General features: G+C 39.6%; 1 protein-coding gene across 3 annotated transcripts in view; it reads right to left on the bottom strand.

The window, feature by feature from the left end:
* Positions 1-23,786, bottom strand: part of Ssh (Protein phosphatase Slingshot) — a 139,713-nt gene that overhangs the window by 76,446 nt on the left and 39,481 nt on the right. For 2 of the 3 annotated variants that reach the window (XM_076811984.1, XM_076811993.1), the window contains one exon: positions 18,580-18,739. In XM_076811984.1, the coding sequence (XP_076668099.1) occupies positions 18,580-18,739 (160 nt within the window). Of the gene's footprint in view, positions 1-18,579; positions 18,740-23,786 lie in introns of those variants that run through there. The other variant, XM_076812035.1, reaches the window with a different exon arrangement.

Raw genomic sequence — 23,786 nt, 5'->3', positions numbered from 1 at the left:
CACGCTGCGGGATCGGCAAAAGTACTAAAAAGTTACGGTATCGCGTAACAGCAGGGCCGTCTTAAGGGGACTAGGCAGTCGAGAAATCGATTTTTTTTATTGCATTTTCCGAAAGTACTATCTTTTCTCAATAAAATGCGGCTTGGTTTATAGTAAAATTTGCAAAATTGTAGATTTGGCAGCTAAAAAGGCCAAGCGGCAACGGTCCCTTCTGATTTTTTTTATGAAAATCTCGAATTTTTACGGACCATATCAGAGGTTTGCGCCGAAATGACACATGTTCTACACATCCTGTAATTTTTTCCAAGTCGATCTGAACCTCAAATCGCTCGCAATCAGGAAAAAATGAAGAGAAGAAAATATTCGAGAAAAACGCGTTTAAAGTTTCTGGGCAAAGGCGACGCTATTGGGAAACACTGAGAGAAAAAAATGATATTATATTATATTATTATATTATTATATTATTATATTATTATATTATTATATTATTATACTATTATATTATTATATTATTATACTATTATATTATTATTATTATTTTTAATATAAAAAGTCTTATCTTAGAAAATTCTTTTTAATCCAAAATGATATTCTCTTGAATATTGGGAAATATTGTGAGAGCGCCATCTACTAAAGTAAGCTCGGTAATCGGGTCAATCGCCTGGTGTTACAAGTATTGAAACAGTGCAATAATATTTTTGTCATGAAATAGTCTGTTAAATTTTACAAAATCGATCATCAAACAGTTGAAATTCCCAATATTGCCAATTTCATGTGACAGCTAACCCGATTAGACTGCTTTAATTTTCGCCACCAAATTGCGTAGCGGAAATAAGAAAATGCCAATAAGTTGCCGCTTGACGTTTTTAGCTGCCAAATCTACAATTTTGCAAATTTTACTATAAACCAAGCGGCGTTTTATTGAGAAAAGATAGTACTTTCGGAAAATGCAATAAAAAAATTGATTTTTCGACTGCCTAGTCCCCTTAAAGGCCACTGGCAAGTATCCAGGCGCCCTGCCCTGCCCGCCGATTTATGGGAAAATAAAATGGGAAACGGTACTGCGAGGCATCCCTCTCAATTACAGTAAGCTCGTTCGAGTATGGCTGGGTGTGTTCGATCACTCGGTCAGTTCAAACGGTTGGTCATTTTTTCGCGGACACTTCTACTAATATTTCGTGCACATGGTTTGGGGAAGGAAGGGATGACAAATACGAGGCACGCGTACCGAACTTGGCGGGAATATTAGAAAACCTATTAAAAGGAATGATTAATATATAAAAGTAACTATCCATTATAACAAGTCCGAACTATGTACGAACGGTTCTCGTGGCGCTACCTGTACAAACGATATGTCATGTTCCCAGCTGAAGCCTCTTTCATAATTATACTCTCTGTGATTGAGAGACGACGCGTGTCATTTGTTATAACGCTATAGGGGCAAAGAGTACAGTGGTTGGCCACCTGACACTGATTGGCCCTATTTTGAGAAATGAAAATATATAAAGAAATATTATTTTGAGGAATATACTTCTGAGTAGGGGATAAACCAGAAAAAATTAGAAAAATAACATTTTTTAGAAAACAACGACACTTGAAGTTTGAAATCACTTTTTCCCTATAGTTTTCATCCTTTCAACGCCTTAGAAACTTATAAATTTTCAATTTTAGCCAGAAGTATATTCTTCAATCCAAAAACAAAAGCAATCGAAGCAGGCAACAACTATTCTTACGAACTTTAAGAGGTGGTTTCACCCTTTAAACAGGCAAACAACAAAAAATAAAAAGACACGTATTTCTTATTTTTCGGTCTTCTAAAACATATCCAAAAACCAAAGCAATCGGAGATGAAAACCTGAAAATCTTGTAAATTTGGGGGTTGATTTCACCCCCTAAATATGAAAACAGGCCGCTATAAAAAAAACACGTATATCTTATTTTTCGGTCCTCTAAAATATATCCAAAATTCAGAGCAATCGCAGGCGGACACCTGGGAACCTCTCTTTGTGAGTGATTGTGAAGTTTCGAGTTCGAGAAAACAATTGTCGTGGATTTTATTTTGTAAGAGATTATTCATGCGAATTGGAAGTGAATTTTCGTAAGGCTCTGGGGTTCAAGTCTAAGGTGCGCGGTAAGGAGTATAAAAAAAGAAGCAAATAGAGGCGATCAAGGTGGCCAGAAGCCGGTCGTAAAACCCGTTTTAGCTGTTCGAGTGCCGTGATAGCCCAGTTTCGTTTTAGCAAGCGTGCGGATATTGAAATTAGAGATTATTGGCTTCGAGAGATCCTACAAGTCTCCGGGAACTTCAATCGTTCCTTCTGAGAAAGCTGTCTGGGTTAGCAGGGATAAAACTGATCTCGATATCAATCGCGCCTTTTCAATGCTGAATCATTTGTAGATTGAAGATAGAGCGGTATAGAATTTTATTGGGAGATGCAAGAAAAATTCAATGCCATCTTAGATATTCAGTGCTTATTTTTCTTTTGATAGTATGATAGAGCATAGAAAATTGAACAATTCTTATTCTTAATATTTGGTCTATTTTTTTATACATTTTTAAAGTTATATTAAAAACCGGAAAAACACAGTTTAGGGGATGATTTCGCACCTTCAAAGTCAATTTCCGCAGAAAAAGAAATTGCTCGTTGAATTCTTCAATATTCACGCAAAGTTTCATTATGATCAGAATTTTCGGGTTGAAAACATTTGCTTGTCAGTAAACCTGTGTAGGAATAATCTGTTATCTGAAGTAAAAAAGCTGCGCCCTCTAAATATTACGACAGAATCCAAAGAATTGCTAAATATAATTTCAACAGAACTTATATTGCTTCCTTCTAAAATGCCTTTCCTGGTAACATTACAGCTTCGCATTAATCCTTGAATTTCTATTTTTATTCCATTCACTGCATTAACTAACGCAAATAAGTTTTATTTCACTAACAAGGGAAGATCCCAAGGCAGAAAATTCAAAAAATTCTGAAACTTTGTGAATATATAGGGGATTTCCTCCTGATTACAACGCAATTTTTGTTTGCTGCCCAAGTTCACTCTAAGCAGGTGGAATTAACCCCTAAAAATTCGGCTATTTTCCAATTTTATTTTGTAACTGAAAAATTATTTTACCGTTCACGAGTTCTAACAGAAAATCGGAAAATAACCGGATTTTCAGTGGTCAATTACACCCCCTTAGAGTGAATTTGGGCAGCAAACAAAAATTGCGTTGTAATGAGGAGGAAATTCCCTACATATTCACAAAGTTTCAGAATTTTTCGAATCTCCGGGTTCGGGATGTTCCCTTGTAAGTGTTGTATCTTTCATAAAAAATCTTTCCACGATCAACCACTTGCCCCCCTCCCCATATGTTCGATTACGATCGCAGTAGTGATCGCTGTGTAGTACATAAAAAAAAGTGGACGCGTCATTGAACACACAAGACACTGTTCAATTTCTTCATTAATTTTCTTTCAACTGCAAAAACGTATTTGCGCAGAACTATTTAAATTTCTGGCACCGCTGTGTGGCTAGCTTCCTTACAATTAGTTTACACTTCCCAAGGACCAAGTCCACTTTGCAGCTTGCCAGAGAGGATAACATTTTAAGACGCAATCAATCCGTTAAGCAGCCGGAAGGCAGCGAACGAGTGTTTGCCAAGACGCTTTAACATATCCTGTGCCACGTGAATCGCGGGTAAGCCACGATATTTATCAAAAATAAAAATATCATCGAACAGACATCCGTATCTTTCATTTCGATGCTGAAATAAAACGAAGGAGTCGGCTGAAAAATCGAGAGAACAGTAATAGAAAATAACAGATTATTAAAGTTATCGGGAAACAATCCTGTCACAGAATGATTCCATACTTTCCAAGTAATCAGAAAACCAATAATTATTTATCCTAGAAACGAGGGGACAGTTGGAATAAACATGCCTGCATAATGCAAGAGCACGGTCGTTGTCATAGACCACCTATCTTCCTATGTTTTAGTCTCATTTATTTTAGATGATGTTCCATCCGAGAAATAAGTATTTGGGGCATTTGCAAGTAAATCAATGGAGCATTCGCGTCAAACAGACCGTAAAATTGTTACCATATGACGATCCTGCACCTGTATTCAATACTAGCAGCAAGTCCACTATTACTTTTAGTTAACAGCGCGCAGACGAAATTTTTAACATTATTTGAATGATATCAGTGTAACTGAGTCTTATCATATTCCACAATGGAACGCGTCAACAGCGAACTAAGACCGTCTGTCACAGACAGAGGGACCTAAGTAGATATCGATTGTTCCTATGTAGCTACAACATTATAATTTTTCAATTTGACTGCACATCAATCTGCCACAGCTTCTTCGTATGATTTTTTCAACTCTGTCAATCATTGTTTTACCGACAGACTTTCATTCGAGTAAAATGCGGACGAAACGTAGCACCCAGGGGAGTTATGATTGTGCATTTACTGTGCATCATAGAATATACACAGTCATGCTGAGAAAGGATTTCACTGTTCCCATGACTTCAAAAATTCGCCACTTTTTACCACCGTCCTTTCACACCGCCGGTGTGTCTCCTTGCAATTAAATATTGAAGTCGAATTTCTTAAGGTTTTCCTAGAAAGCTGACGCTCGGTTATACCGCGGTACGCGTTAAAAACCCTCGGTCTCGAGATGATCGCCGGACTATCGACGTCCCCGTAGCTTTATCGGCGAGGCTGACCTTACGAAACCCCGGAAAACCGACGGTCGCGTGGGCGAAGATAATTTATCGCGATAGTTCCGTCCAGTGAACGGCAGAGAGATCTATAGGCGCAGAAGCGTGCTTTAGACCCGACTAAACTTGTTCCTTTGCTACCGTGTCGGCTACAGAGCATGACAGACTTTAACAAAACTGAACAGCAGCCACCAGAGGCTGATAGAACCGGGAAATAATTAATTGTAGGGTAAACTCTGGTAAGTCCGTGATAGTTTTAGAATTTGTCTATTAACTGCTAATATGTATTTACATATTCTGAAAGTGAGCTTAGGATATAATGATAGGTCAGACATCAGAGAAACAAATCATAGGTTAACAGAAATTTACTAAGTATATTTAATTGAAAATATGGAAAATTAAGTTGCCATGCCAACCCACAGCCATGAAAACCCACAGCGATGAAAATCCACAGCGGTGAAAACCCACAGTAATTGAAACCCCACAGAGATGAAACCCCACAGCGATGAAAATCCACAGCGATGAAAATCCACAGCGATGAAAACTCACAGCAATGAAAATCCACAGCGATGGAAACCCTTTTTCGAATATTCTAGTTGTTTTCAAAATATCTTTGGGCGCTGAATTAAAAAACAATACAAATTTCAAACCACGTTCCATTCATCACTGCTATCTAATTTCATTCAATCGGATATTACGACATAACAACGTCAAAGCAAGTTGTGAAAAAACTAAGTGGCGGAGCAAATCGAATTATTTTCGCATTTAGAAATTCGAAGTTCCTATAAAAAAGTTTTTTTTGATGCTCGATTTTGCAAGCCTGTGTAATGGCACACAAGCACCACGAATGTTAGCGAACATCCGTTAACGTAAGGGGGGACAAAAATGGCGTGGATGCACCTTTCATAACGAACGACCGTCCAAGTTGCCCTGGATCGCCGAAAATCGCTCGAATCCAGGAAACAAACGAACGGGCAGATCGGCGCACAAAGCACCGGAAGTGGTCAGGCGAACGGGTTAATGGTCGGGGGCCTGGGTCACTGACACTTTCCGCGTAAAAGGCTGTCCGCGGTTCGAGGGCAAGAGTTGCATGCGCGCTTTTAAGCGCGAGCGTAAAAAGTAACGGGGCCCTGTTGAAAAGCAGCCGACGAAACGACCTGTAGCGAATCACGCGTCCCCCTTACCTCGTTGTCCTTGTAGGGACCAGTTTCTCGGTCCCAGACCGGCTCGCGAAGGAATCCCGACAGCTTTAACACGCGTGTCCCGTTCTGAATTATAAGACCGTATTTCGCCTGCGTTGAACGCGCCACGTCTCTGACATTACTGCTTGTACTTCGTCCCTAACAACTGCCAGAGCGGAGAGGCGAGATAGGAAGAGAGAGATGCGAGGCCGTGGGTGAAATAGAAGAGGGTGATCGACTGTCCGATTGAACCGTATCATCAGCTGAGATACATGCGCTTAGAACTTCTGCCAGCACTGTGACTGGCGTCGGCGTGCTTCCACGCCGAGGTACTTCCGCGAGGGGTTCTCATGTGCATAGTGTTGGTAAAGCGTCGAAAGTATTCGAGAGTGTCCAAATGTTTGCTGAGGAGAAGGGGTCGAGCTGGGTGATCGCTTTGTAGATAAATACTTTATTTCGGCCTCATCAGCCTTGAAACGGGACTTGGCTTTACAATCTAGCGATCAGTCATCCTTTCATATCATCACCCGTCGCTCCTACCCTCCCCCCTTCTGTAAACTATATAATTTTACGTTACTTAAACTTATGCCTACACGCTAAATCTGTCTTTGTTGTACTATTTTACTTCTTAACTTTTTTTCCCACCCCCCTTAACCATCCCACTGTCTTCTCACACGCTGACCCCTCCAATATCTTTTCTATCCCGTGCCCCGGTCTATCGACTGCTTTGTAGTCTTCTACTAAGTGCTTTAGTATACTAAGCTCTCTTTCACGCAGTCTGCATTTCCTTTCCCCTTCCTTTCTCCAATACTTGTTGTTTTCCTCCATATTGCTGCATCTTGCCCTTGCTATTAAACTTTGGCTGCTTCCTTCTCCTCTACTTTGACTCCCTTGTGGAAATCGCTTTGTATTTCGCCACCTTCCCATGCCAGCCCAGCTTAGAATCAGTCACCTAAGTGTAGAATTTTAAATTCCTATTCTTTCTAGTAGACCTTCGCGAATGTATCGCAACTGCATTTGCGAGGTTCTCCTGATGAAGATTAGGTCAAACTCGACCTCACTCTGCGACTGTTTGCAATCACACGTGATGTAAGGGAAATGGTGGCAAAGCGAAATGGCGAGGCAAAGTGAAATAATGTTTTGTACAGGCTACTACTTATATAGTAGTACTATGCAGTGGATATTCTGGCAGGTATGCCACGAAAGGAAGCCATTATCATTTGCGAGACTGCTGGTTAGCGAAGTAAAGTATTTAGAGTTTTTATTCAAGATTTCAAAATTCAAGTCAGGGAAGTAACGCCTTATTTGTATACGTGTTATTTTTTTAGCTTATCAATTATACGAGAGTATGGTAAATTAGCTTTAATTACTTCAACATACCAACAACCATTGTAGCCTATAAACTGTGCAAGGCGTTAAAGAAGCGATGGTCACTGTTTTCAGAGGTTAATCTTTTTTTTTAAATATTTTGTCAAATTCTAAAGTGACAGAGCTTTGGTATTATGGATTTTAGAAAACAAAATCGTATAATATAACACCTATGGTAAAACAATGTGCTTGTTTTTGTTATTTTTCTGTGTTATTAAATCATTTTTAAGTACTTCACTTTGCCCCAGGTTCTCCTACAATTGGTTGATGGAGTTCAGAAGTTATGAAGAGCTGAACACGCTGCTGATGATTATGCATATATGCCAGAATTGCCTAGCATAGTTTCGATTAAATAAAAAGACCACGAAGAAGCTACTTCAGAGGCCAAGTTCGAGCACAATTTAAAATCCTCCCTCAATTTCCCAGGGTAGTTGGATCGCTATCGTTACTTTATCACTGGAGCTATCTCGTCGAAATCGATTCTATCGCCTCGCCCTTCATTCCACAGCGTCCTGGACCTCCGTTAACGGGACGGTCAGAAGTTATTATTGAAACGCAACTCAAGTCGCCCCTTCCAGCATCCCGTTGCAGACGTAACCGAGTTCGAACTGGGTCGAGGTTCGCCCAAGCTTATTTTTCTGGAGGTCAGTTTGCATCCCTGCCGTAGCTGACCTGTGTCAGGGACGCCTCGAGCTATTGGACTCGAAGCGCGATTTCAGCCTACTTTCCGTCAATGAACTTATATATATATATATATATATATATATATATATATATATATATCCAGCTTTCCGTTATCAAGGAAAATAACTTGAAAAAAATTTCGGGTATCGATACATTTGATTAAGACATCGCTATAGACTGTACCGTAGACTGGGGGAACATTGGCATGTTTTTGGAACATTTTGCTATGTAATATAAAAATTAACATTTCTAAATTTGGTTTAGATATCCTTATTATAATATTGCATCGTTTTTGATTATACTACAAGTATGAAAATTTTAAAGTTTGTTTATTAGACAATCTATTGACACAGTATTTTGTTTATACGCGAAGAATTGAAGGTTATATAGATTATTGAAGACAAAATGATCGGTGGGGGCTGATTGACTGATAACGTCAATAAGGTTTAAATTGTTATTTAGTTATTGAGAAAGCGATTTTAATTTTTAGTTTAAATGGCACTATGTTATAAATACATTATAATTTATGTTTAAGTTGAAAAAGATTTCCGTTTATCCTTAAAATATGAAAGAGAGAAATTAATATTTTATAATGAAACAACTCTTGCGACATTGTGTTATTTTATTACCACTGAGACAAGTTGCTAATAACATTTTCCTAACTGATTGTACCTATAGTCAATCTACCCCATACTGTAAGTCAACCAACCCCGATCATGGGGCTGGTTGACCAGCACGGAAGGTTATAGAAAAACATTAAAATACCTTAATTGTTGTCACATTGAGTGAACATTAATAATTTAATCAGATAGCCAAATGTATGCCCTATCAAATATACTAACCACTTTAATGATATTTCGTCCACAAAATTTATTAAAAATCAAACACTGAAAAACTGTCCTACCAGCCGCGGTCTCCCCTACATGATTACCTAATTGATTATTAACAGAAGGTTACTTATCCTCACCTACACCGCAGCGAAAAAAAAGCTGCAATGCTTATGGAACGACCTAATATATCCTGGGTCAGAACGGACCCTGCATCCGCCAGGCGGTCATCGGGTAAGCCAGGCGCCATTCAAAGGTTAAACGAATGTACTTTCATTCTCGAAGAGTGGCAATCTAAGAAGCAGCTAGGCTTGAATAAGATTTCATCGAGATGCGGGGCTTCTATTAAAGAAGCACCCCTCACGTGAGTACGCCAGATCCGAACCGCGAGCACCGTGCCCCGTTGCCCTGGTTTTAAGCGTGAAACAAGCGACGGCTAATTCGTACGTAAGTCGGGGAGATGCAGCGCGTTCCAATTCGAAAACTACTGTCGCTGTCGCGTAGCCAGCACGCGACACGCGGCACGGCGCGACCTGGAATTTTCCACGTGGGATCGATCCAGGCGATCGGTGTCGCCTGGAACCTATCGCAAAGTGGGCTAAAGGCGACCCACATGCGCGGGTCGCCGGCGAACGCGACGCAACGAGGTCGCGGCCGATGGGAAACGACCGCTTCCGCTCGGCCAACCGCTCAAGACGTGTGCTTCGAGTGTTTCGAAAGATTTACACGACCAGTTTTTATTGTTATTACTTTCCTTTTTTCACTTATCAACGGTCCGGAGGAGACTTTCTCGCTCTTTCCAGCACAGCCTAATCGGGGAGTTTGCGGATGCACCTTATTCTCGCTCTTGCGCTGTTTCCAAATAGGTTTCCAGAGGCAGCTATTTAGGAGTCTCCTGCCAATACAGCAGACCGCGTTCACAGTATCCAAATTTATAGGAGACATGATTATTCGGATAAGGGGATTTCCGGCCGAAAGGGTGATGTAAACGGGTAGGAGGCGATTCCTTATGGAAAAATGAATCTAAAGTGTGGAATAAAGTTTACTCATCCCAGCCTTAGGGTACGTTTATGCTGGAGCTGCGATAAACGATCCGAGCGACGGTAAGAGCGAAGCGTCGAAATACATTATATTGTTTTATGATGGAACGGTTTACATTGGAGCAGCGAGTAGAGCAACGCTTACTACGTAGATGACCAACGATAAAAGCGTCGAGAAAGAAATATTTCTTTCCCGACGCTATGATCGCAGCTCCAACATAAACGTACCCTTAGGTTCAGAGGCAATCGAGCCTGCCCGATACGATCAGGAAGCAGCTTTTTTTCCGAAACAACGGAATGTACGTTTCGTTCGCGAATCGTAGAAAGCTACGTTCGGAAGAGATTGCTTTCGCAATCACCGACCGCTAGGCAGTTTGCTCTCGTTAGGATCGCCTGACGTCACGCGGCGAATACCTACCCTGCCGTTGGTTTGCACAGGTTCCCGGACTTTCTGGGCTGGCGACGTGAACGAAATAGTAAAACGAAGTCATTTTTGGAGAAGACTTACGCTCTGCCAGTTTCCTCTTTCCCCACAAGCATGAAATCTATGAAAGATTCACGACCATGCGCTAGAACTATCCAGAAACCATTTTAATCCTCTCTCTGATTACAATCTAACCTTTCGTCACTGCAATATCAGTAAGAATATCGATGCCATTTCTGAATCATGTCGAAAAGCAGCCGATCGTATTGGTCCGCTATGGTGCGCTCCAATATTTCCCAAATAGGTCTCCCGGCACATTGGTCCGGTAGTAAAGAATCACGTCCGTCGTCGTAACAACTTTATATTCATTAAATTGTGAATTCGCGCGCCTGTCGAGAAGGAAAATCAACTCTGCCTTGATTTATGTGAAATTTGCTCGCTCGTTTGCCGAGGAATGGCGAAGATTCCAGTGAAACAACGTCCGAAATGTTACGCAACAGCTGTGGAATTACATCAATGCGTGCACACGTTTCACCACTGTGCATTTGGAAAATCGCCTGCCACAAGCCACGCTACATCTTCAACAGCATTACGCAATCGAATGTACATTTTTAATTAGGTATAGCTGGATTTATTCGATTCTGTCCTCACTACTACAAACGCGCAGAGGAGAATGTCCTGACTTCAATGCGGCTGGTGTGTAGCCACGTTCGTTTCGCGAACAGATGTTACGGCACAGTGGACTATGATTATGAGTTAAATATTACAGAGTTTAAGTTGGGTACAATGAGTTAACAAGAATTTTAACTCTATTATCTGTATGGGCATTAGCTTGCGTAGCCTTGTTGATTTTCTTCTAGGTCCTGTTTACGTTACAGCAGCCACGACCAAGGAGAAAGGAACTTGGCAGAAATGTAAAGCGCTTAGAAAAATCTACGTAATTAGGAAAATTATTTAGGGTGGACGCCTATCACCTAATAACATGCAATTTGCGAAACGGGCGACATTGATCACCAACCGCATGAAGGTATTACATAGTATATATGTATGTACATATTATATTCTTCGAATCAAAAGAGTATTCACATTTGTTTGGTGCGCTGTTTTTGGGCAATTTTTCGGATTCAATATTAAAAAGATTAGGTATAAGGCTAAGGAATTTTAAATTGTTCACATATTTATTTATATGTCGTTGCATTTGAGAAGACATTAGCTGTTTCCTGCAGCGTGTTAAAAAATGTACAAATATAATTTAACCAAACGGTAGCCTCATAAAGACAATATCAATGACTTTTCATGAATTTTTCGTTCTCCAGAGCTCGCGAAATAAAGATATTGTGGATATTGACTCCATTCGGGTAAAAGTGAGTGGAACCTGCTTCGTGTGTATTGCATCCATCCCAGAGATATCATGGCGCTCACAAGGGGAGGACACCATGTGATAGACATCGATTTTGATGAGCATTGGCACGATGGATCTATGTCGAAAATAAGTAAATAGGTGTCCGAGCGTTTCTGCCAATGGGCCTTAATAATAGAGATATTTACATGTAAATTATTAAAAATTTCGGGGTGTCTTTTAAAGATTTTACCAACTTTAAAAAAAAATATTTAAAAAAATTATAATTTTTTTTAAGATTTCATCAAGTTAAAAAAAATTATATTTTTTTTAAAGATTTCATCAAGTTAAAAAAAATATAATTTTTTTTTAAGATTTCATCAAGTTAAAAAAAATATAATTTTTTTTAAGATTTCATCAAGTTAAAAAAAAAATTAATTTTTTTTTTTTAACGCGGAGATATCAGCAAAAGGCATCCCGACTCCTACAGAGGGGAATCCCCCGGGGCGCCAGGGTAGTGAAGGATTTTTACCCACTAAAACTCTGTTTTTCACTTCAGATGAGCCTGGGCGTTATAATTTGTTATATCAGTCGCGCGTGTCACGGCGGACGAGCTCCGCGGGACAACAAATAACTCGGTCATTTTTTACTATTTTTGTACAGTATTTATACAATATATGCGCTAATACATGTTCTACACATAAGAAGGAAAGAAATGATTTTCAACCTCATAGTATCAGTAAACAAAAATTCGTCTAGTTTAGTGCTGTTTCCAGCGCCTCAGGGTGGCGTAACCCCTTGATCTACACTAAAACAAGCTATCTACATCCAATAGAAGTGGAGGGACATTGGAAAACCCCATTTGTCACAATCTAACCCCTGGTTGCATAAAGTGACCCCCGCTGTTATTATTACTACCCTCAATCTCCTACGTTCCCAATTAATTATCTTCTTCTCTCTTCTCCGCATTCAAACATTGTGACACTAATGACGTCACTAAACTTTTGTAGACCCGCAAACTCCACAGCTTAAATTTCTGCAAGTCTATTCCCTCGAATGCCGGCATAAAAAAGTTTATGCGCCCTTTCTTGTTTTATCCACGTAAAGTGCAAAATCATTCGTGTAGCGTGTAAGTGACGTTGGGCTGACACGTGGAGTGGCGGTGCCGTAAATACGTGACGCGCAGAACTGTTGAATACGTTGTTAACGTCAGTCGCGGAAACACTGTGAGTTTCATTGACGAAAACAAAAAAAAAACTCCCCGAGTCGAAACTGAACGCCAAAGCGCGGCAATCGAGGCGCGGCTGCCAATTTCAATTTCCCGGAACTGGCGCGCTCTTCTGGGTCCCGAGCTATCGATCGCGACGCGCGTTTCGTGCGAAACAGAGTGTCTGCCCTTGAACTTTCGGCGATTGCACGGAGCAGATAATCGATGGAGAATGTCCTTCGCTGTCATTTGCTCTCCAATAAACTTATAACCGCTTTTATCGGCGATCGTCCGTGTAACGAGACGTACGAGCAACTGTCCTCGTTTTCAAGCTGGCTGACGATACGCTGACTTGGTTATTTAACGATTCCTTTGACGCTCCAAGATTAACCCCTTCAGTCCTTGCCTCGTGGCAACGAGTCACGCCCATGACGCGGCTTCTGTTCCATGCAAGTACTTACTGGATCAGACGCAGTCAGGTGATCAATTTTAAAAAAAAAAAGACGGAGGAAGACCAGTCAGTTGCAAAACTCTCACAAGGGGACCTTCAGGTTTGGCAATTTCAGAAAATGTTGATACTTAGTGCACGCGAAGGTCTTCACTTGGACATTAATTTCCCAAAGCAATAAGACGCGCTCTTTCCAGCCCAAATCCGAGAAAATCGACTTTGAAAAAATTCTGAGTTCCCCTGAGCTCGAGGGGCAGGCGCCTACGATGCACGCGTATTTAGGTGAAATTCAGGGTGAATTTCCTCGAAGACTTTACCGCAATTACGTCACTTTTGATTTTCGTTTTATTTTTGCCTGTGTAATCACCCCCTAGAGCAGGGTTGAGTAACTGGTGGCTCGCGAGCCACCGAGGGCACCTCCGCCTTGATGCTACGCTGAACGGCTCTCTGCATACCTCCCAGAGTCTGACGATCGCAGTCAAAAAGAGAAGGAAAGAAGGAGGAATCGACTGCGATCGTCAGAGCTGTGATGCCAGATCGGGGACGTGGGTTCCCTCGAGAATTTCCCCCACCTCGCGCATACTACGCCGCAGCAGCGTGTCCGCGAGCTCGGCGCTTCGGAGACCAACTCACGGACACGCAGCTCCGGCGTAGTGTACGCGAGGTGGGGGAAATTCTCGAGGGAACCCGTCCCCGATCTGGCATCACAGCGTCAGTTTGGTCACCCTGTATATAAGGGAATTTAGAATTTTTCAAAGTCGATGTTCTCGAATTTGGTTGAAGAGCGCGTATTATGCAGCGCAGCAGGGCATAACAGAAGGGTTATCGCTTCTGACGACAAACGAACATAGATAATACAAACAATCAAACAGGGGATCGAAGCTGAATAAAATCGTTTAAAAAAGAATAAAAAGGTTTGTAATGTATACCATGTGAACCAGTCTCGGTCACAGTTACGTCGTATGTTAGACAAGACACACTGGATCGTGTTTAAAAAAATGCATATAATTACAAGATTAACAACTATTAGCAATTAATAATTGCATTTATAGAATGAAAATAGTCCAACGTAAAATAGGAATGAAAATCATTGCAGGATATTATGGGATTGATAACTATTTTATGTATTGAAAATTCATTCTTATATGAAATGGTTATTTCTAAAACACTATTTTCAAAATTGTATAAATTACGTATTAAAAATCGAAACATAATTATTTTCAGGGCAAAAAGATATCTTACGCACCACCAGGAATTCAATCCATGCCTTATTATTTTCAGAACCTTAGATAACACAATATAAATGTTTGAAGTAACTCGAAAATCTAGATTAATTCTTTGCGTTCGTTCTAATCTCACATGAACATAAATATTTGAGAGTCTACACGAATTTTGTATTAAAACATTTAACAGTAAAATTGGAGGCATTTGATATTCATATTAGTTCTTCAATTGACATTTGCATTTAATTTGTCGAATTCAAAAAATTATTTTTGTGGTTTTGGCCATAAAATCGCGAAATCTCCCCACTGTGCAATGGCACGAAACATATTAACGTCTTTAATGTGTTCATTTTAATCTAACACTTCATTCATTAATCACTAGTTTACCCGTGTTTTCTTCCATTTAGGTTAACTGTTGCATTTGCAACCTCTAGAGAAATCGTTGGGCAAGGAGTTAAGTGAGGAGAGCGAATCTTTCTTTTTATCGCTTATTTAAGTAGCATGAGAACGAAACGCAATTTGAAACTGAATAGTTCACACAGTGTTACCAACCCTGCGGATTTTTCCGTAGATCTACGGATTTTTTACTTTATCTACGGATCCACGGATTGTAAACTGAAATCTACGGATTTTTTACCTTTTTCATGAGGTAGTAACCTATAATCAACAAAAGAATCACTTTTTTTTTAACGACATTAGTCGCTATTAAGCGACATCTGTCGCCATTGATTTTACGAACCAAACCGCCGATTCCACTTCACTACAAGAGCTTTTCATCACACTTAATCGCTGGAATTCAAGCTATTATTTTCTGTTCTACTACCCTGCATTTTGAACGAGTACAATAGGAATTAGCAAAGATGATTTTAGAATCTTTGCATGTGACCTTTTTTAATTCCTTCTCGTGAATTTACGTCGCGACGAATGTCTTTGGCGAAAACGACTTTCTTAAAACATTATTTTTGGGAAAAGCTCTTGTACTGAAGTGGAATTAGTAAAAGTCGATTCCACAACTTTTGCACGTGAACCATTTTCGTAATTTGTGAATTTTTGTTGTGACGATCATTTTTTTGAGGATATTAGGGGAGAGTCGAAATATAAGATTTCTAGAAAGGATTTGCGAAAGGACGATTTCCCTGAGCAAGGGAATTAGCTTCTTTCGTACATGTAATAATTAACACTTCTGAAGAAAATCCGTAGGTCAACGGATTTTTCAAAGGGGGATCTACGGAATTCTATTGAATGTTGAACTTTTGTCTACGGATTTTCAAAAATCTGAGTTGCCAACACTGAGTCCGTATTCGTGAACGGTTATATGTAGGTACTAGCGTCCCAGCCTCGGCTTCGCCCGAAATATTAGCGTGACTGATTCATAATCTGTAATCTGTAAACTCGAGGGCCCTCGGCCACTTATTCCTGCCGCGGTGCTATTTTGCAAGCGAGAAGCGCTCGCCCAGTCGGCGTCTGCGTTGCGATCTACTATAATTTTAAAATCATTATTTAATTGTTTAAAAAAAAAATAAAAACATTAGAACCTTCCTCTCGCCAAGACGAACAAAGTGATGTAACCCAGTTGTGGGTACAGTTCATAATTACTGAGAAACCGCATTTCAAAGCCTGCAACTTCAGTTTTATATAATAGTATAGATTGATTCGTCTATTAAGCTTCCTTATCGTCTATATACTCAGTTTCTATGGCATATACTTAAACATCGTTAGGTTTATGTATGCATTTGAATTATATCGCGGTAAAGACGGTTGTAGCGACTCCCTCCTGTTGAATTCAAGGCACAATGAGCGCGACTCGAACTTTGCTGCGAGAGCTTACGCATTACTGTTCGAGAGTATGGTGAGAAGAAGTTCGAAATTGTGAAAGAGTATAAAAGGGAATAGTACGGTGTGTAGTGCAGGACAGGGTAGTGATTTGAATTTTACATGGACAGTTTTGAATGACTGTTCGTAAATCTGGCGGGGAAAAGTTTGCAACTATCAAAGAAAGTAGAAAACGACATTACGGTGTATAGTGAAAAAGAGAGAGAGTCGCAATTTTCTAAGAGGATGTTTGAATTTCTAATCCTGAATCTCGTCGATTTAAAGCACTCTAAAATCGTTCGAACAATGTAAGACTCAAGTTTTTCCAAGAGTGAATTTTAGCGATGAAAGTGTGTATGTGATGAAAATTATATAGACAAAATAGAATTAACAAGATCCAGATTTACAAATATGTACATTTCAATCTGGAATCAAAGGAGAACAGTTGAAAAAAAACAAACTCCTGCTGAAATATTCGAACACTTTATAAGTGACCATCCATGTGAATTCATCGCATGTCAAACAAAATTATATGCTGACCAACCCGTAACAAAGAAACCGGGGAAAGGTACAATCACAAGAAGAAGCAAAGAAATCGGTCAACGAAGAGTTCTATCGAAAAATGAGATGAGGCTTTTTCATTACATACAAACCCCTATCCAGAGATGGGCAAAAAATGATTTCAAATAAAAATTCGAGTTCGAATAAAAGACAAATATTTGATTCGAGTCAAACAAAGTCGCTTTTATTTTAAACAGTATTTAAATAATGCTCATCTCTGCCCCTACCTAGCAAACGACTTGTATTAAGGATTACGGGGTCATTCTGGTAATCGCGCCGCAAAATTCGGCAACGTTCAGGCTTTTTTTTTCTCAGTGAATACAGTGAATAAGAATGTCAAACTTTTTTTTCCATTTATTAAGCTACTTGTAATGTATACGGAACAGTTTTTTAAATACACTTTTAATTGTGTTTTTCATTGTTATCTGGAGTTCAAAATCGCGCCTTTGAAGAGAAATACCTCGCCGGCCGGAGTAATTTAAGGGGAGGTTCCGGTCTAGAGCCCCCAAAAATAGGTGATCTTTAGGAATTAATTAAAGGAAAACTACTATATATAATTTAATGGGACTTCTTGCATTGTATTAAGCATGTCTTAAATTATAGAAATATATTTTTTGTTTTATAATTAATCCTTACAGACGGCATTGGGGAGTCGTTAAAGTCAGGGCGTCAAAAAATTGATCAAAATCGGTGAGACCTGTATCTCCAAAAGTTATTATCCGATTCGACTGAAACTTTTCTTATTTTGAGGAATACACTTCTGAGTAGGGGGCAAACCAGAAAAAAATAGAAAAATAACATTTTTTTAGAAAACAACGACACTTGAAGTTTGAAATCACTTTTCCCTATATTTTTCGTCCTTTCAACGCCTTTGAAAATTATAAATTTTCAATTTTTTTTATTTTCTTCTGCCCCCTCCCCCTAGCCAGAAGTATATTCTTCAAAATAAAAAAGGTTTCAGTCGAATCGGATAATAACTTTCGGAAATACAAGTCCCACCGTTTTGAGAACACTGTTTCGAGAAAAACGCGTTTAAAGTTTTACGTGCGTCCCGAGTGGCCGGGTGTTACCCATGCATTTGCGGCTACTCAAATGCCTATAACTTTACGAATTTCAACACGTATTCCTAAAGGGTTGAACATTCGAAAAATGAAATAAAAAAAAATCGACTTTTAGACCGGAACCTCCCCTTAAGCTCACGGACTCATCTGAAACAATAAAACCCAAACTGAATCATTATGAGCACCGCTATCGCAGGTGCCAGACTTAGGCACGTAAGTAAAAATTTAACAAAATTGCGCTCATTCAAACTTTCTCAAATTTTCGAAATTTCCCATCTTGAAGTTTGAATGTGCGCAATTATGTTAAATTTTGACTTACGTGGCTAATTCTGGCACCTGCGATAGCGGTACTCATAATGATTAAGAATCAGCTTTGTTTTTTAGCTTCAGATGAGTCCGTAAGCGGAAATCACTCCCGCCGTCTTTTCAACGCCGCGATTTTGAACTCTAGATAACATTGAAAAAGCACAATTAAAAGTGTATTTAAACAATTGTTCCGCATACATTATAAGCAGCTTAATAAATGAAAACAAAAGTTTGACATTGTTATTCACTATATTCACCGAGGAAAAAAACCTGAATGTTGCCGAACTTTGCGGCGCGATTACCAGAATGACCCCTTAATAGCCGAAGTTGGGTCGCCGGTAATGGTGAAGGTTCTCAGAAAACATTTTCTGAAAGCTCTTTACTCACCATTTTGAGGGTCTCCTCTGGCCTGAGCAGGTAAAACATGGACTGCAAGTGCTGCTGGATGTCGCATCCTGCCGCGGACACCCTCCTGGAGGGTCTGGCCCTTTCGTTCGGCGGTAGAACCAGGGCCGCGCCCTTGCCAGCGAAGTAGCATTCGCTCAGGCTGAAACAGAAACGAGTCTAATCAACAGAAATACTAGCGGTAAGCTTGGTAATGTAACAAGAAAAATAAGCACACAGTAAAACTGCTTGCCAAATAGCTGACCAATGCAATCAAGTCTTGGAATCAATACCTAACTCTGAGACACGTGAAAAGGCTGCATTTTTTACGTGCGATTTCCATATTGAGGTCAGAGCATAAATGTGTGTTTCTTGTGGTAAAGTAGTTGCCGTTATTACGGAGTAATTAAAATTCTATTAAGAGTGAAATTCAGTGAACACAATCCTCGCGTTTTTCCCTACCTGTCAGCTACGATGCTACTGAGCAGCAGTTGAGGTCTGCAAATGCGCATGTGCGAAAGAAAGAGTTAGCAATGATGAAAATCGAAATTCAATAGGTAAGTAAAGATCTCCTATGGACTTCTCGGATTTATATCCCCTCTTTTTTAACTCATCCTAGAAACCTCGCTGTGGCTTGGTGCACCTATAGCTACGCTTCCTGAAGTGTATTTTAGTAAATCTTCGAGCACTATGGACGCGTGTATGTATACACTGAGTTAAAGCATACAGTACGTGCGTTGAGCACCTATAGGCGTTCTGAATATATGCTTAAGCGGACTAGGCAGTCGAAAAGTTGATTTTTTTTATCGCATGTTCCGAAAGTACTATCTGAGATCAGAGGTTTGGGCTGAAATGGCACATGTTTTATACATCCTGTAATTTTTTCCAAGTTGATCTGAACCTCAATTCGTTCGCAATCGGGAAAAAACGAAGAGAGAAAAATATTCGAGAAAAACGCGTTTAAAGTTTCTGGGCAAAGGTGACGCTATTGGGAAAAACTGAGAGAAAAAAATGATATTATATTATATTATTATATTATTATATTATTATATTATTATATTATTATATTATTATATTATTATATTATTATATTATTATATTATTATATTATTATATTATTATATTATTATATTATTATATTATTATTATTATTTTTAATATAAAAAGTCTTATCTTAGAAAATTCTTTTTAATCCAAAATGATATTCTCTTGAATATTGGGAAATATTGTGAGAGCGCCATCTACTAAAGTAAGCTCGGTAATCGGGTCAATCGGTTGGTGTCACAACAAGTATTGAAACAGTGCAATAATATTTTTGTCATGAAATAGTCTGTTAAATTTTACAAAATCGATCATCAAACAGTCGAAAGTCCCAAAACTGCCAATTACATGTGACAGCTAACCCGATTAGACTGCTTTAATTTTCACCACCAAATTGCGTAGCGGAAATAAGAAAATGCCAATAAGTTGCCGCTTGACGTTTTTAGCTGCCAAATCTACAGTTTTGCGAATTGTACTATAAACCAAGCGGCATTTTATTCAGAGAAGATAGTACTTTCGGAAAGTGCAATAAAAAATCGATTTTTCGACTGCCTAGTCCCCTTAAGGGGGTACAGCAGTATTGGAAGGGTAAAATCGGTGGTTTCTTTTATGTTGGATTACTTCAATACTAAACAACCATGACACGCGTACCTTTTACAGTCCGTTTTGCATGCGTTTGCGAGTAAATACAAACAAAATATTAAGCGCTGAAAGTGGCACCACGCGTCGCGCACTTGAAGCTTGTGTACATAATTTCCGGTGAACACCTGTGACCTAAAAGCAAAATGCTTTGTGGCGAGTAATTTCTATACCAAGAGCCACAATGTGGAACTTCCCCGCCGAATTTGGACAAGAATTGTGGTAATTACGATCGAAACAAACTTTTTTCGCGTTTTCACGGGGAAATCATTTTTAATAATTTATAAAAAAAAATTGCAACCGTCCAATGTTGATGGGGAACTTCCACATTGTAGAGAACGGAGTTCTAAGTGTCCAGTTAAAATTTCAAGCGAAAATATGCATTCGTTCAAAACCTTGCGATGTACACGGTGATTAAAAATGTTTCGAGATAAGCGGCTTCAAAGTTAAGACCCCTACGCCAATACCGCTCCGCGTGGCCGTTACTCGACGGTGCACCGAATTACGTTCAGCGTTATAATTTCCGTAATTAATCGAATTTCCTCGTGAAACTTTGTTGTGAATATTCACAGAGGACGAAACTTTCAGGATTTTTCGAAATTTCAATAGTGCTGTCCCCCTTGATGAATACGGCTAGAGGATTTCCGCACGTGGTGTGCGCTAAGTATTTGAATCTAGTCAAAAGATGGAGTCTACTTTACGTCATACGTTTTTCCACGGCCCTCGTTGAAAGAAGGCAAACGTGAACACAACACTCGAGTAATGCTTTCTGTAAGTACAATTTTCCATGCCCCTCGTTTAGAGTAGGGCTGGGACTATTCGAATTAATTAATATTCGAATATTTTGCAAGTATTCGAATGCTACGAATAAACTTCGAATACTATTCGAAAACTGATGGAAAATTCACAATACTGATGTATTCGAATAGAATGATGTGAAGTGGGTCAAAATTAGCTTTTAAGATTTCACCCTGACAAATGAACCTAAAGAACTTGGTTTATAATTCACACCGTACTAGTCGAATATTTAAATATTCGAATAGGATTCGAATACTTGGATATTCGAATAGGATTCGAATACTTGGATATTCGAATAGGATTCGAATACTTGGATATTCGAATAGGATTCGAATACTTGGGTATTCGAATAGGATTCGAATACTTGGATATTCGAATAGGATTCGAATACTTGGATATTCGAATAGGATTCGAATACTTGGATATTCGAATAGGATTCGAATACTTGGATATTCGAATAGGATTCGAATACTTGGATATTCGAATAGGATTCGAATACTTGGATATTCGAACAGGATTCGAATACTTGGATATTCGAATAGGATTCGAATACTTGGATATTCGAATAGGATTCGAATACTTGGATATTCGAACAGGATTCGAATACTTGGATATTCGAACAGGATTCGAATACTTGGATATTCGAACAGGATTCGAATACTTGGATATTCGAACAGGATTCGAATACTTGGATATTCGAACAGGATTCGAATACTTGGATATTCGAACAGGATTCGAATACTTGGATATTCGAATAGGATTCGAATACTTGCATATTCGAATAGGATTCGAATGCTTGGATATTCGAATTACATTCGCCAAATAATTGAGCAACTGAAGTATTCGAATATTCGGTAATTATGCAGAATAGGTGTTTGGTCACCGATTTCAATGATTTTTGGATATGTTGTAAAGCTCAGCATTCTGAACAACCTTTTCTTATACATGTTACCGCCGCACGGTCTTCGTTTTCGAGATATTTGCGAAAAACGTCTGTCGATTTATTCCGACGCAACGCATTCCACTTTCCAACTTGTCCCGGGTATTAGTGTTTGATACGGATATGAGTTTGGAGATTTGAACCAGAAACATGCGGATGCCCGTCAACACCCTGACTCTGTTCGGCGGCGCCGACGCCGCCGCATGTTAGGATGAATCTGATTCTGAAACATAACTTTTTTGCTAGGAAGAGGGTGCCTTCAAGAGCACATGTTGGGTGTGTGGGGGCTCCTGTCAACACCCCGACTCACACCGGTTCGCTACCGTGCTTTGCGCGCCCCCTGCATTAAGGGTACTAGGCAGTCGTTCCTGTCTAAAATGAAGCATTTCTGTTTCAATTAATTGCAAAGAAACCAATTGAAACTGAGACTTGTTCTTTGGCATGAAGTTTATTAACATCATAAGCTTTAAAAAAACTGTTTGTGGAGTCAAAAATATGCATTATTTATTACGCTACAGATGGATCATTAAAAAGGCTTTTTAAAAAAAGTTTCTTTTGTTTTGCAGTGATAACTCAGAAACGGAGGATACATGAGAAAAATGCCTTTAAATTTAGAAAATATTGCAGGCGTAATGAGTTATTAATGAAATAAGTTTCAGGTTAGGTTGGAATAGCCGTGCGACGAGTAAATTGATAGCGGTACCGACAGTCGACATATACGGGTGTCTTTCATGTACTTGGCGTCGAGACGCTACCGAGTCTCTGGATACCGAAAAAATTCGACAAATAGTCCCAGCCCTAGTTCAGAGGAGCCACTTCCAGCCATCTTCAGGCTGTCGCATCAGGCGTAAACAGCTGAGAAAGTTCGTAACCCGGAAGCTGCAAGCTCTGGATACCGTTCGCAAAGAAGAAAGTCCAAAGACGCGAGTGCAGCGTCGACTCTCGTTGCAGCGTCCAGCGAACCGGACGACGAGCACGGCATTTCGTGTGCACGCGTAAGCTTCCGGTACCGGCGACACACAATGGGAAGTTTCTCTTTCAGGAAAGGGGTAGCGATTACACGCGTGTAATCGGAGAAAAGAGAAACCTGAAAATCTATCTTCGGCGACGCGCTCTTTCGCAACCTTCGTTATCGAGAGCTCGCTGCCATTACTTTCACGCGATAAGGGATCAAGCACGCTGTGACGGAGGGCTATTAATGTTGCTAAAAACGCGCGGCCTTAGTGGCAAAACGGAGCGAGTTAGTTTCACTAGTGATCTTCACCCTACGCTCCCCGAATCATTCACTCCACTCACCCCCTTAAGGGGGTATTCCACTGTGAACGGTCGAAAAATCAAGCTGTATTTAAAGATTTTTTTCTCAGTAAATACAACATATAATGAAATAAATCCTTTTGGTATTTATTCAGCTACTCTTATATTATACCAAAAAAAAATAAAAAATTAACACATTTAATTTATTTTACTTGTTTTTTTTTTTTAAACGGTAAAAACCCCCGTGCACTGATTTCTGACTAAATTGAAGTACGTTTTGAGGGGTTTGCCGCTTTTTAGCGATTTGGAAACACTGTGCAACGTGTCGGTGTGAATTAGAATAGTAATACAGCTGATGTAACATGACATTTTCCTTAAGTCCCGCGATATGTTGGCAAAGCTTTTACCAATGAATTGGCGAGATTTTTCCGACGAGAATAGAAGCAAACACGACATTATTCGGACAATTTTCAGTTGTATCCAAGGTGAATGTCCCAGTTTCTGCTCAATTCGTATTTTTCTTATTATTATAAGCGTC

This window comes from Andrena cerasifolii, chromosome 1 (genome assembly GCF_050908995.1).
Source record: "Andrena cerasifolii isolate SP2316 chromosome 1, iyAndCera1_principal, whole genome shotgun sequence".
Classification (NCBI taxonomy): domain Eukaryota; kingdom Metazoa; phylum Arthropoda; class Insecta; order Hymenoptera; family Andrenidae; genus Andrena; species Andrena cerasifolii.
Note: the sequence above shows the minus strand (reverse complement) of the source record. Positions and strands in the feature narration are given on the sequence as shown.